The sequence below is a fragment of the Penicillium antarcticum genome, assembly GCF_028974205.1.
Source record: "Penicillium antarcticum strain IBT 31339 chromosome Unknown utg000003l_segment0_segment0, whole genome shotgun sequence".
NCBI lineage: Eukaryota > Fungi > Ascomycota > Eurotiomycetes > Eurotiales > Aspergillaceae > Penicillium > Penicillium antarcticum.
Genome location: NW_026695301.1, coordinates 160,920 through 174,034, shown reverse-complemented (window position 1 = coordinate 174,034; position 13,115 = coordinate 160,920). Strand labels below are relative to the sequence as shown.

General features: G+C 49.0%; 5 protein-coding genes across 5 annotated transcripts; 2 read left to right on the top strand and 3 right to left on the bottom strand.

Moving 5' to 3' along the window:
* Positions 1-235: 235 nt before the first annotated feature.
* Positions 236-1,445, top strand: N7508_002777 (sideroflexin family transporter; the record flags this gene model as incomplete). The annotated part of the gene is made up of 4 exons (XM_058460843.1): positions 236-339; positions 394-527; positions 578-672; positions 759-1,445. The coding sequence occupies 4 exons, from the start codon at positions 236-238 to the stop codon at positions 1,443-1,445; spliced, it is 1,020 nt and encodes a 339-aa protein (XP_058321420.1).
* A 1,307-nt stretch (positions 1,446-2,752) lies between these two features.
* On the bottom strand, positions 2,753-4,304 carry N7508_002776 (amidase; the record flags this gene model as incomplete). Its single annotated transcript, XM_058460842.1, has 2 exons — positions 2,753-2,904; positions 2,972-4,304. The coding sequence occupies 2 exons, from the start codon at positions 4,302-4,304 to the stop codon at positions 2,753-2,755; spliced, it is 1,485 nt and encodes a 494-aa protein (XP_058321419.1).
* A 740-nt stretch (positions 4,305-5,044) lies between these two features.
* On the bottom strand, positions 5,045-7,283 carry N7508_002775 (putative protein kinase (Lkh1); the record flags this gene model as incomplete). Its single annotated transcript, XM_058460841.1, has 6 exons — positions 5,045-5,254; positions 5,307-5,394; positions 5,445-5,907; positions 5,956-6,303; positions 6,350-6,431; positions 6,492-7,283. 6 exons carry the CDS (start codon positions 7,281-7,283, stop codon positions 5,045-5,047), a joined length of 1,983 nt encoding a protein of 660 aa, XP_058321418.1.
* Positions 7,284-9,222: 1,939 nt separating this feature from the next.
* Positions 9,223-10,917, top strand: N7508_002774 (uncharacterized protein; the record flags this gene model as incomplete). The annotated part of the gene is made up of 3 exons (XM_058460840.1): positions 9,223-9,905; positions 9,955-10,315; positions 10,369-10,917. 3 exons carry the CDS (start codon positions 9,223-9,225, stop codon positions 10,915-10,917), a joined length of 1,593 nt encoding a protein of 530 aa, XP_058321417.1.
* A 348-nt stretch (positions 10,918-11,265) lies between these two features.
* On the bottom strand, positions 11,266-13,058 carry N7508_002773 (uncharacterized protein; the record flags this gene model as incomplete). The annotated part of the gene is made up of 2 exons (XM_058460839.1): positions 11,266-11,900; positions 11,972-13,058. 2 exons carry the CDS (start codon positions 13,056-13,058, stop codon positions 11,266-11,268), a joined length of 1,722 nt encoding a protein of 573 aa, XP_058321416.1.
* Positions 13,059-13,115: the final 57 nt, after the last annotated feature.

Below are 13,115 nucleotides of genomic sequence, written 5' to 3'. Positions count from 1 at the left end.
TCCTTCCCGCAAAGATACCCCATAGTTCGACCAGCCCTCTCATGTTGTTCGAAGGCGCCCTGAAAAGTTCGAATTAGAGTTCCGACATAGATCAGATCAGACCGCTGATTGGCCAATCTATACTTTATCGCCTCACCGCCTTTTATTATCGAAAAACCACTTTCTCCCCGCGGAATCATAGTCTTCTCTCTCAGTACACTCTATACACATTCTTTACTCGGGTGCTTCATTCGCTATGTCTGCCTCTCTCCCTGGCAGCCGGGATCTCCCTGCTTCACAATACGACCTTGCCACCTACTGGGGTCGTGTGCGCCATGCCGTCGACATTGCTGATCCTCGGTAAGTTGTGAATGAGAGGGTTGGCGTTGCATACATACTAATCCTCAATTGCAGGACTCTCTTCGTCTCCGGCGCTGGTCTGGAGAATGCCAAGAACCTCATTGCTTCCTACAAGCAGAACCGTATCCCTGCCATGACGCCTGAGTTGTGGTCCGCGAAGAAGGTCGTCGATGCGACTTTGCACCCTGGTTTGGGATCTACTTTTGTATATGCTGGGCAATTGGCTAACGGCTAGCAGACACCGGCACACCTGTCCTCCTCCCCTTCCGCATGTCAGCCTATGTCTTCTCGAACTTGGTCGTCACTGCGGGCATGTTGACTCCAGGACTCGGAGTGAGTATTTCCCATATCTCCATTTCCTATATCTCCAACCCCGTTCGAATAATGGAATAAATACTAACAATGGTATGATATGATAGACATCTGGCACCCTCCTTTGGCAAATCGGCAACCAATCCCTCAACGTCGCAATCAACAACGCAAATGCAAACAAATCTACCCCCCTCTCCACATCCCAGATCGCCCAGTCATACCTCATGGCCGTCTCTGCTTCCTGCTCCACAGCCCTCGGTCTGAAGGCCCTCGTTCCCCGTCTCAAGAGCATCTCCCCCAACACCCGTCTCATCCTCTCTCGTCTCGTCCCATTCGCGGCCGTCGCCAGTGCCAGCGCCTTGAACGTCTTCCTCATGCGCGGTGAGGAGATTCGCCAGGGTATCGACGTCTACCCCGTCCTCTCGGCTGAGGAGCGTGCCAAGCGTGAGGCCATCGAGGACGCTGAGCCTGTCCAGAGTCTCGGTAAGAGTAAGAAGGCCGCTACTCTGGCTGTTGGTGAAACTGCCATCTCGCGTGTTCTGAATGCCACGCCCATCATGGTTCTGCCACCTCTCATCTTGGTTAAGCTTGAAAAGACGGAGTGGTTACGTGCTCGTCCCCGTATGGTTATGCCTGTCAACCTTGCGCTTATCTTGGGTACTTCGCTCTTTGCTTTGCCGCTTGCCCTTGCTGCTTTCCCCTCTCGTCAGGCTATCAGTGCTGCTAGTCTTGAGGAGGAGTTCCAGGGTCGGGGTGGTGCTCAGGGTATGGTTGAGTTTAACCGCGGAATGTAAATATTGGGTTTCGGCGTTGAACAGCGTGCTTCTGCATTGTATTGGTTGACGGATACTTGTTACTTTTGGTCGTTCTTTTCGGCTTGCATCTTTACATTTTGATGCTCTTTGCTTTATACAAGCTTACATAGATCTATACATGTCATTGTTGATATAGTAAATTGCGTTATCACATAGAGTTAATCTGAACTACCTAGCATCGCGAAATATCCCATAGCGGAACTAGCTATAGGATGTCAAATATAATTATGAACAGTGTATAGTGATCGGCTACTTGTATAAGTGATTTTATGCCTATCAATCGGACCAGGCGTACAAAAAGAAGTCTGCCATGTAGGCAATGTAGATTAGAATCAGTTATCTAAGTAACTAGATTTTAAAAAAAAAATTTGAAGAAGAATAAGAAAGTCGTAGGAAATATAATCTAGAAATTGGAAAAGCAAAAAAGTAGTACTCGCGCCCGGGATCGAACCGGGAACCTTCTGAGAATGGGATGATTCATTATGTGAATCAGACGTCATGACCATTAGACCACGCAAGTGCTGAATAAAGATCTTAATATTTTTGGCATTTATTATTGAAAATGCATAAGGCACACAAATGCTCTTCGTATCTATCTAACTAACCCCATGGGGCCGTTCAAAGAGAAGCCGTGCGTGCACACATAGATAGGCTTTATTGTACCTTGTAGAAGATTCTGATAATATGTGGCCCCCTATATTATCTTTACAGTGTTCGTATATATTATGGCTTTATCAAAACCTATTGCTTATATTCTAGTCCTATGCAAAGTCATGTTAACTAACTTGCCACTACAGCATAAATGAACAAAAAGGAAATGTAAATTTCACAAAACGCACAATTTGTACATTGATTGATGGATGAATTTGGAGTGCCAATCGATCAGAGCCTGGTCATAGAAATAAAAGGCAAAAAAGGAAGTACTCGCGCCCGGGATCGAACCGGGAACCTTCTGAGAATTGTGAGATTCATTTGTGAATCAGACGTCATGACCATTAGACCACGCAAGTAATCGGATGATTACTCATTCACATTTGTGCACTCCAAATCAAGGTTCAGATGCCCAAAAATGGCATTCTAGCATTAAGCCATGGATGTCGCCAGTATACTCTTACTTTTCTGCGACAAGCCATGCAGGATATTGATACATGACTCGTCTTATTTTCTGATTATACTTATAGACAGTCATCTGATACAACTTATCATTGGATCGTATAGATCATACTTCTCGTCTTCTGCAACAACAGCCAACCTCTTTCCTTACCATTTATACTTGTCTCATTCAATCAATTCAAGTCAGGTGCTATTCTAGCCTCCAAAATTCCCTCAGCTCGCTCAGCAATATCAAGTAACTCATCATCCTCCCACCGGCGACCCATGAGCTCTAATCCAACGGGTACACCCAGAACAGCACACTCGGAGCTGGGGCTTCTTCCAGCTAATCACACAATATTAGTAAAGCCAAATTGTGCACTATCCGGATGATCAAATGATAGATAACATACCAGGGATACAAATAGCAGGCCTCCCCGTCAAAGCAGCCAAAACTCCATTCCGACCAGGCTGTATCGTAGTCCCAATTTTCACGGGCAACTGTCGTTGATGTGGATAAGCTAATGCATCGATATCATATGCATCGAAACATTCAGCTAGTGATTCTTTCAGTGAGGCGATATACTTCAATCGCTCTTTATGAGCCACGCTGCCGGGCGAATATGTTTCTGCGTCTTCGAGTGCAGCTGTCAAGACATACGTCGAGGCTTTTTGATTATAATCTCCGCTTCGGATGATTGAATCGAGGGTGCAATGTGGCGTTGATTTTATACATGGTGATTGGAGGAATTTGTCCAGGTAGTGCTTGAATTCGAAGGCTTGGGTGTCGGCTTTTTCGAGGAGTGTTGTGATGCTCCAGTCTGGGTGGCTGGATTGTGGAATTGGGACTAGGATTATATCCTCATCTTGAGATGCGACAGAGAATAGACTGTTTCGAATGATATCCTGTATGATCTTGTTCTCAGAGAGCAGCTCCGACTCTCGACATGATCCCTCGAGTGGGAAGTATGCCTCCAGGACTCCGATTCGAATTTGGCGGCGTGGTCTGCGAGAGGATATCGATGTAGCAATCGATCTATCTCCATCTTTATCTTTCATAGCCTCATACAAAGCCCTCACATCACAAACACGCCTCCCCATAGGCCCTGCAACATCCTGCGTCTCAGAAACAGGTACAAGACCAGTACAAGAGATTCGCCCTGTCGACGGGCGGAATCCTACAATTCCACACGCTGATGCTGGAGAGCGGAGCGAGTTCATCGTATCTGTCCCGCAACCCACGAGTCCCAAGTTACATGCCAGTGCTGCTGCTGTGCCACCGGACGAACCGCCCGGCGTGCGACTTGCATCGTATGGATTGAGGGTCTGGCCACCCAGGGAGGAGGAGGTTGTCCCTTGTAAGGCGAATTCGTGAAGATTTGCTTTGGCGAGGATTATTGCGCCTGCGTTTAGGAGGCGGGTTACTACTTCGCTGTTGGTTGTGCGAAGGGTTTGGAGGGCTGATACTCCTGCGCTGGTGGGGAGCTTTTCTGTACCATAGTTGTCTTTGAGGATTATGGGTATACTGTGCAATGCTGGGTAGGGGGTGTTGTTTTTGTTGAATGTTTCGGTTTCTGTGGCCTTTTGTTCGGCGGATTGGAGGGCTTCTGGGTTGACTGTTATAAGGGTCCTGAGTATGCTGTCGTGTTGCTTGATTGCTTCCAGGTAATATGCTACCAGTGCTGGACCATTGGAAGGATCCTGGCGCAGCAATCCGTGGAAGTTGGAGATGGTGATTTCGTGCATGTTGGGAGTTGATGAGGGGTATATTGGAGTCGTTCGAGATGTGTAGATCAGATGGAAGAATGTGAGATCGACATGCAGGAACATTTGATTTCCAGGTACAAGTTGTACTGTAGAGCTTGCTATCTATACCCTGTCCTGTTCCATTAGATTCTATCAGATACTCATCTGCGCTATACATGCAGTTCGGGTTATTCCGCCCCGAAAGAGCAAAAGACAGACATCCAGATATCACAGAATGGAAGCTGAGAGTAAAACTCCCTGAATTGAACTTATATACACCCCCATACGATTAAACCATTGGACGCCAAAATCAAAATGGTATAATCATCCGAACTTAGCCTATCCTTCCAAGCTTGCCGGATTCCTCAAACGCGAAAAAAAAAGCAATAACATGTAACCAGAGCCTTTAAGGCATAATAGATAAACAAATAAGGTTAGGATATGAGTTGCACCCAGAGCCATGCAGGAAGCCGGGCTGATGCCATGTGGTGCCACAAACCGGTATACAGCAAAGACTGCATGAGATCCTGCGACCCAGGGCCGAAGAAATAAAAAACATCGTGATCATGATTTTGCCAGTGAAAACACCTTTCCGTCCCATCCATAGAAACAAAGATTACCCTCGAGATATGAAGCTGTCTATCCATAATTGGATCCTTTCACGCCGGTGAATTCCCTTCCCATGCTGACAAGGCCGAGTATTGGCCGCTATACCTGTAAACCGAAAAAGAAAAAAAAGCTCAAACCCGCTGTTGCTGTTGCTGTTGCTGACGAGCAAGTCCCTGGCCAATGCGGTAGGCTTCGGTGCCATCATCAACAAGGGTTTCCTTGAACCAGGGGTGCTTGAGTGCCGCCTTTGCGGTGATCCGGTTTTTCGGGTCATAGACGAAGATCTTCTGCAGCAGGTCCAGGAATGAACGGTTGAAAGGTGTGGTGGTGGGGATGAACTCCTAGATAGTTGGGTCAGCGAGTGAGCTAGTATGAAGATACGAGTAAACATACCGTCAAACCCTTCATTGCGCGCACATACTTGCGCGAAGCCCGAGTGGTTTCATTATTGGGGTAATCAAGCTTGCTCCGGGCGAAGTATCTAAGCAAAGTCAGTGTCTGTTATGATGATTTTGGGGGTGTCAAATTTACTTTGAGGCAGAGTTGCTACCACCTGATTTCCCCCCCGCCATTACTCTCTTCACCAACGCTTGGTCGATGCGGCCGCCAATTACAGCCTCCATCATGGCAAGGTGTTCGAGATTGTCGTGTGTCTGGAAGAGGGCGTCTCCGGTGAAAAACTCCACCAAGATACATCCAATACTCCAGATGTCACATGGGAAGCTCCAGCCGAGATTCAGAATGATTTCGGGGGCCCGGTAATGGCGAGTGGAGACAACAGAGGAATGATATTCATCGTCGAACGTGGCCGAGCCAAAGTCGATGAGGCGGATCTCGCTATCGAGGAGTACCCGGCGCTGTCGTGCGTTGCGAGCTGAGGCGTGAGAAGAGGTGGGGACAGAACGGTTGTAGGTAAATGTCTGGTAGGCGTTGCTGACGAGAAGGATGTTTTCGGGTTTGAGGTCGGTGTGGATGAGGTTAAGGTCGTGAAGGACTAGATTGGGTTAGTTGGAACGTGGGATGAGAAGAGCGAGAGGCTTACAAGCAACACTTGTAAACAGTTGCCGGGCGAACTGTTGGATCTGGCTGCTCGGAAAAGGTACAAATGCATTTGCCTTGAGGAAGTCGAACACGCTCTGTCCAAGCAAATCTGTGACAATGCAAATGTGATTTCTGAAGTCGAAGGTATCACGCAGGTGGATGCATTTGTTGCGGTTGGTCTTGTCGTTTGAAGATAGAGTTGACAAGACTCGCAGCTCAATTCGGGAGGCATCGCGGTACTTTTGAATCGAGCGGATGATTTTGACAGCACAGCGAGACTTGCGGTGCTTGTCGTAGGCCTCCACCACCTTGCCAAATGTACCTTGGCCCAGGAGCCTGATAACAGAGTCTAAAGAGTCAGTATAATCTTGAGACCAAGAGAAATTGGTACTCACATCGATCCGTCAACGGTGTATCGGGTGTGACGATGTAGTGACCATCGTCATCGTCGAACTTCTTGTTCTGAGCGCTTGTGCTCTAGAAAAGTAAAATCTGTTAGTAATCGCATGCGAAATGGGACGAAAAAAAGGGACTCACATCGCGAACGACCGGCACATGGACATCCTTGGCCTTGATGGGTGGTTTCGGAGGCGGTACGTAGCTCAGGAAGGCATCGCCCGTGGTCTCCAACTCTCGTTTTTTCTGCTCATCGCGAGTCGATTTTCGCGTGGCGACGCGCTTCCGCTTTTGGCCCACGGTGGCATCCTCGTAATACACCCCGTTGGGAGCACCAGAGCTGCCCTGCGAACCGAGCGATGTAGGCGCAGTTGTGTGTAGCGAAGTGGTGCGATCTGTGGACAGTGAAGCCGACGAGTTGTCGCCATATTGCTGTGGGTTGATGGAAAAAGCTGGACGGTCATAATGACCCAGATCGTAGGCGGTTTCAATTCCCGTTCGTCGCCTCTTGCCGGCGGGTTGCGGAACAGCAGGAGGTGCTCTCGCAGTAGACGTATTGCCCGAAGGAGCCGCCGCGTTGGACTCTGGTCCGGGGCTATCATCAATCACAATGACCTCCTTGGGAAGACCATTCTTGTAGAACTCAGTCCAGTCTGGCTTCTTTTTCCGGCCTCCCACCGAGGGAGCCACGCTGGAGCCGCTCTGATGGGTCATGGCCGAAGGGGTCGATGTCGCCGGAGGGAGTCTCGGAGGTTGAGTGTACGGGAGGTTGTTGGTCGTTGGAGAGGGGACGGAGTAAGCGTAGGAGTTCGCGAGGCGAGCTCCTGTAGTGGGAGTCGGGTAAGAGGTGTTCGGTTGGTAGGGGTGGTGAGGGTATCCGTAAGCCTGGTGATGGGAAGGATGGGTTGCAGTGGCCGTGGAGGGGGTGGACATGGTGCACGAAGTCCGATCCGTCAGATAAACGGTAGAGGAAGAAGAGATTGGAGGAATTCACGGCCGATGACCGATGGTCGTTGTGCGCGACTCTCGAGAGAGAAACGGGCAAGATATGCCAAGCAAGAGGAAATCAAATCGAGGGGACGCGAAGAAGTCACAAAGTGTACCAAAAGTGCACTTCCTCAAAGGAAAGCTGAAATCATTGAACGAGGCGACATTGGAGGGGGAGAAGGCGAGAGATGGGAGAGTCGGAGAGTTGGGGGACGTTGCCGATCTACGCGGTAACCTCACCTTGATAGCCTATTTTTTTCTTTACTTTTGAGACTTTACCTCGTTTTGGATTGACTTGCAAGACATGAAATATCTCTTCCTATATACCGGACAGCCTAATAATATACCTATTCTTTTTTGACCCTTGGGACTGCTATACAGACTACTGTGTCCGGCAGGCGGACGGGCCTCCCAGACAGGATCAGCGGGATATTATGGCCTCATTCCAGTGCCAATCGCACATCCGGAATGAAATCAAAGTCTGGAGAGGGTCTTGGATACGCCACCGGGGAGCACGTCCAAGCCCTGGCTTTAACCGAACGCTCCAGTCCAGCTCAATCCACACAGTCCCCATCATAAAGAACACCCCGTAACATGATTGATTCGACGGGAATACGTCAAGCGCCAGGGCTTGTGGGCGGAATATGAAAAACCAGCGTGAAGGGCGGGTGTGGCTCCCCGTAGACTCTCCGCATCATCCTAGGTGACATTCCAGCTGACCAAGGGATTCAAGTCCTTTGAAGCAGAAGAATAGATAGACAAAAGCATTCTAAGGAGTGCAAGAAGAACATGTAAAAATATCAAGAAATATCAGTGGAGAATGGGGAAATAGCCACCTCGAGACAATCTAAGTATAAGCAAGAATCAAATATTGAATGGTTCAACCGGTGATCCTCGGTTTGCCTGACATGTAAAAGTGCCAAACATCTCAGCGCGAACTGGTGCAAGCTTCTGAGACTAGGCATTGCAAATTAAAAAATATAGTGAGGCATAAATGGGGGGACATGCTGATCTAGGAAGTGTAGCCGCGTAGGTCCACGGTGATGATCCCAATATACGAAGTACAGTGGCATATCTCGGATAGAAAAGGAGGTTTGTGGATCAGATGAGTCGCTTGAAATTAAAAAAAAAAAAAGGCCTAGTCTTCTATGGACTGGCTAGCATTGCACCAAAAAAAAAAAAAAAACGAGAGGTCAATAACTTTAAAGGAACTGGCACAGTATATATCTTCAGGTTATACGATTGTGTTCACCGCTTCTTGCTTGTCACTCTTCTTTTTCCAGTTAAACAGCATATATTTCGGATAAAAATTACTCTTACACTTTACCTTAAAAGGATTGCATATACATCGTTCATGCCGTCGCGGTTCTGAAGTCCGAGCTGCCTCGGGGGTTATTTCCGAAAACCAAAACCAAAATCAATTTACCGGAATAGACAGGTAAAAAGAAACAAACGAGTACATGTTTCAAGCTATGCAAATCCCCACAGCAAAGCGGCAAACTCGATACTCCGGGCTTAGCACCCGGTCGCAGTGTTGCCCTAATCGGGTGTGGCTGTGAGGCCTAGTTACCCTAGTGTATCTCTGCCTTAGACCACTACAGAGTATTACATACATTGACTTAACGTTAATTCTTGTAGAACCATAGCCACTCAGCCCTAAAGTCGAGCGGGGGGGGGGGGGGTTTCTTTTGGGCCTAATTTTTATCTACCAGCTGCATGCCTATAAAGGCATGCTTCGCGACTGGCGGACGGGAGTGATGACCTCTGGGCTGAGTATAACCTCACGGTCCTATATAAACTGCTATTGCTCTGCTGTTGTAACATTATATTTTCCAATATAATAATTATTTTCTTGACAACTTATACAAATAACGACTTTGACGTCATGTCAAACCTAGGATCCAAAGCCGTCAAAGGCCTTGCAGCAGGCATAGGTCTCGTCTCGGAATCTATATCCGCGCACAAGGCAAAGAAGCAGGAACCACGAAATATTCCAAACAAAGAAGAGAAAAAACCAACAGGTTCCTCGGAGAGCAGCACGCGCAACCTAAATGAGCACGACGACGGACATGTTCTCTCCGAGAGAACCGCGATAGGCTCCTTAGAAGAGCAATGGAAGCTCGACGAAGCCCAAGACGAAATAAGGCGTAGCCCTGGAGACCAAGAAACTCCCCCAAGATACAGCGAAGCTCAAGAAGCCCTTGACGAAGCAAGTCTGGCTCACCGATTTGCATCAGAGTATCCACCTCCAGCATACTCGCCGACTGGTGAAACTCACCTACCACAACTCCCTGCACCAATTCTCTTACCTCAGCGTAGACCCAAGAACCGCAAGCGCGGCTTCATCCGTGCCTATGCACCGGACCTTGCTGGCTTTGGCATCGACCAGCCTATGTTTTCCGAGTTCCTGGATACGGCTGAGAAGGCTTGTCAGGGTGCGCGTTGGTTGAATGCAATTAACTTGGCATCGATTGGAACGATTTTTATGCCTACTGCCACGGGAATTGCGGTTTCTATTGCCATTCAAATTGCTACTGATGTTGCAATTGCTGTTGATGGGGCCCGGAGGTAAGTCATATTGTTTATCACTGAAAGATCTACTAACGTGTTTCATTAGGTCCAACACATTCTTCGATAAGATGAATCAAGAATTCTTCCAGCCTCGTGGTCTCTTCTGTCTGGTTATGACCTGGAATCCTGAATTGCCGGATGCACCGTCTACTACTTTGGATTTGAACTCTATGATCTTCAAAGCCACAGATAGAGGGGGTTCAGACATGATCGGTCGTCTGCGGCACAAGTTCAAGTCCTCCGATGGACAAGGCTATGGCAACTTATTCCATGAAGTTGCTCCTCTAGTATTCCCAGGGCTTGACCAGCTAGCTTCGGACGAAGATGCAGAAAAGAAGCTATCAAAGACCAAGAAGAAGAGGGAGTTCGTGAGCAACTACTGGGACAAGCGTGCCCAAGCTGAATTCGTGAGTGAATGTAACGGCTACATAAAGTCTCATTGCTAATGCAACTAATCTAGGCAACAAGCAATCCCGACAGCCATTTGACACAAGGGCCAAAGCCGACATTTACTTCGCGCTATGCCGATCCCAATCACCCTGCCAGTAGCGGTGACCTGCTTGCCCTGGTGACTGGAGGTCATTTTTCCACTGAAAAATTGCAGAGCCTGAGGGGTGTTCGTCCGGGTCTTGGACATACTCGCAGTTCATACAGCCAGGATTCAAACGCCAGTCACGAGTATTACTTGCAAAGTGAATCACGGTCTAACCCTCCTGCTCCTTATGCCCCTTACGGTAGACCTCTGGGGAGAGGTATCATTGGGGGGTGGAGGGAAGCTCAAGACTCTCGCTCGCCCAGACAGACAGGGTTTCATGGCTCGAGTGCACATGAGGCGGGAGGTGAAGACAGAGTGCTTGATCGACGAGCCCGTCGTGGTGGCTCCGGGCAAAACATTGGTCTTCTTACGCCGATTGCGAAACTGCGGCAGCAGAAGGTTTTATACTTGGCCATTGTCAATATGCCATCTGAAGCGGAAATAGCCCAGGCCCGTGAAGCTTTGGGCCAATGAGTGCACAGATAGTAAGGCTATATTGATACATTTCAATGATTAAAGCGAACTCTACGTAGAAAGAAATAGCAGATCATTTCGAGTACGTGTAATTTGAGGAGTTGGCATATCAAAGGGCGACAAGACATAAGAAACGAGGTACAAGAGTCCCTCTATCGCCACGAACGATGTATGCTCAACCTGTAGATGAAGAAATCAAGAAACATCACCTTTCACCCTCACAACCAACGCCGCCCAGAACACGCAGATAATGCAGAAACTCCTTGTCGAAGCCACAATGAATATAGCCGCGACGAGCATAGGAAAATTAGAGACACAAGAAATAAGATTACAAACGTTATGACCGGATTAGTTTCCGCGGTCTCGATCCTCTTTGGGATCCTTCAGATAGCCCTTTTGCACGTGCTTAGTACCCCTTCCATCCGCCTCCAGCATGAACAACACATCTCTGACTTGGATACCCGCCCCCTTCTCTTGGTCTTCGCGCCATGTTCCAAGACGACGGTGGGTCTGACTGGGTGCTGATTCCCCAGATCCAGACTTTTCTGGACCAGCAGTTGGCGTAGAAGGAGCTGGACGTGAAGGCGAGGAAAAGCCACTGTTGGCAGGACCACCGGACTTCAGCCATGAGTATGATTTTTTGGCACCGAACATGCGACCAGATAGCGCCATGCGCGCTGTCTCCACTGACTGCTGGTGCTGTTGAGCCTCGCTTGCTTTCGAGTCTACCATCTTCCTCGACTCCTTCTTCGTGACGGATTTCTTGTCGAAGCCGGGTGTCTTATCACCCATAGGGGTCGAGGGTGCGGACCCGTTGAGGTCGACGGACTCGGCTCGACCGGCTTCGCCAAGAATAGCATTGCTATTACGCTTGGCACGCTTGGCTGCACGTCTTTCCTCTTGCAAAGCTTCCCTCTGGATAAGTGTGCGGAACCGCTCGGGGTTGGGCTTTGTGCCGGATGATTCGACGGCAGAATGGGGACCTGTAAACAATGTCAGTATGACCAATGATGGACTAAAACCAGCAAATTATATGCCATGAAGGGTAGCGTACGCTTCACAGGTGTTTGTACGTTCCCTGCAGTCGGCCCAAGAGGTTGCGCAATGTCCTTCCACTCCACAGGAACTGTGCCATGAGAATGCGCCCGGCGACTTCGAGCGAGAGATGAGGAATAGTCAATGACACCTCGTAGTCTTTCTTCGCAGGATATCGATAAAATGTTCAGGATATCGACGAGAGGAGCACCATCCTGGTTGAGAATGGTCTGACCAGTGCGCACCACAGAAGACCCATCAGGACCAGTAACTTCAATAGGCTGGGGACGACCAGGAACGGGATGGAAAAGACCCTCGGCTGGAATTCGGACACCAAGATCAAAACCTCGCTTTTGGAGCTTCTGCTCAAGAAGTTTCGTCAATAAGAACGGTTCTTGGATGTGGTATTGTGCCCGTCTTGCTGCCACAGTATCCTCGCGGGTCGGTTCGTTAGGATCCTTGAATGGGACAGGTGTTTGCGAAGACGGCTCGGAAATGAAAGAATCATTGGTGATCGCGGGCTTAATCTGAGGCAATTCACCGAAGCTGTTGGAAGCGGAAAGTGTCCCCGGAGTAGAAATCTGAGAATTGAAAGATGTGTTGATGGGTGGAGGGTGAGACATCTGAAGACCTCGCTGGGGTGGCTGCGCCTGCGCATTTTGCCCTGAAAAGCTCCGTGTGAGGAATGCTTCTTCTTCTCTCACATCGATTCCAGATGAAGCCAAGACATCAGTCAGTTCAGCTGCATCAGTCGTCTTATCCACCGGACGAGAAGGAGGTCCCATGGTACCAGGAGGTGCCGGGGGAGGAGGGGCGGGTGAAGTCATGTTAACATTCATATTCATGTTAACCGGTGCTCCGTTCATTTGAGCTTGATTTGGTGGAAGCTGCATTGCGCCAAAATTCGGGGAACCGTAAGGAGACTGTGTCTGAGAAGGTGGAAGAGGCGATAAACGGGGTCTTTTTGATGGAGGGGGAGCAGCGGCTCCATTCACGGGCGAGGCAGCAGAGTTGGGAGATGGCGAGGAGACAGGCGGGGAGAAGGACTGAGTAGAGAACGGCGGAGGCGGCGGCTGCTGCTGCTGGGGATGCCGAGCTTGCGCCATAGTGACGGCACAGTGAGATTAGAATTGAGTTAAAGATGGGACTGGTTACTATTGCGG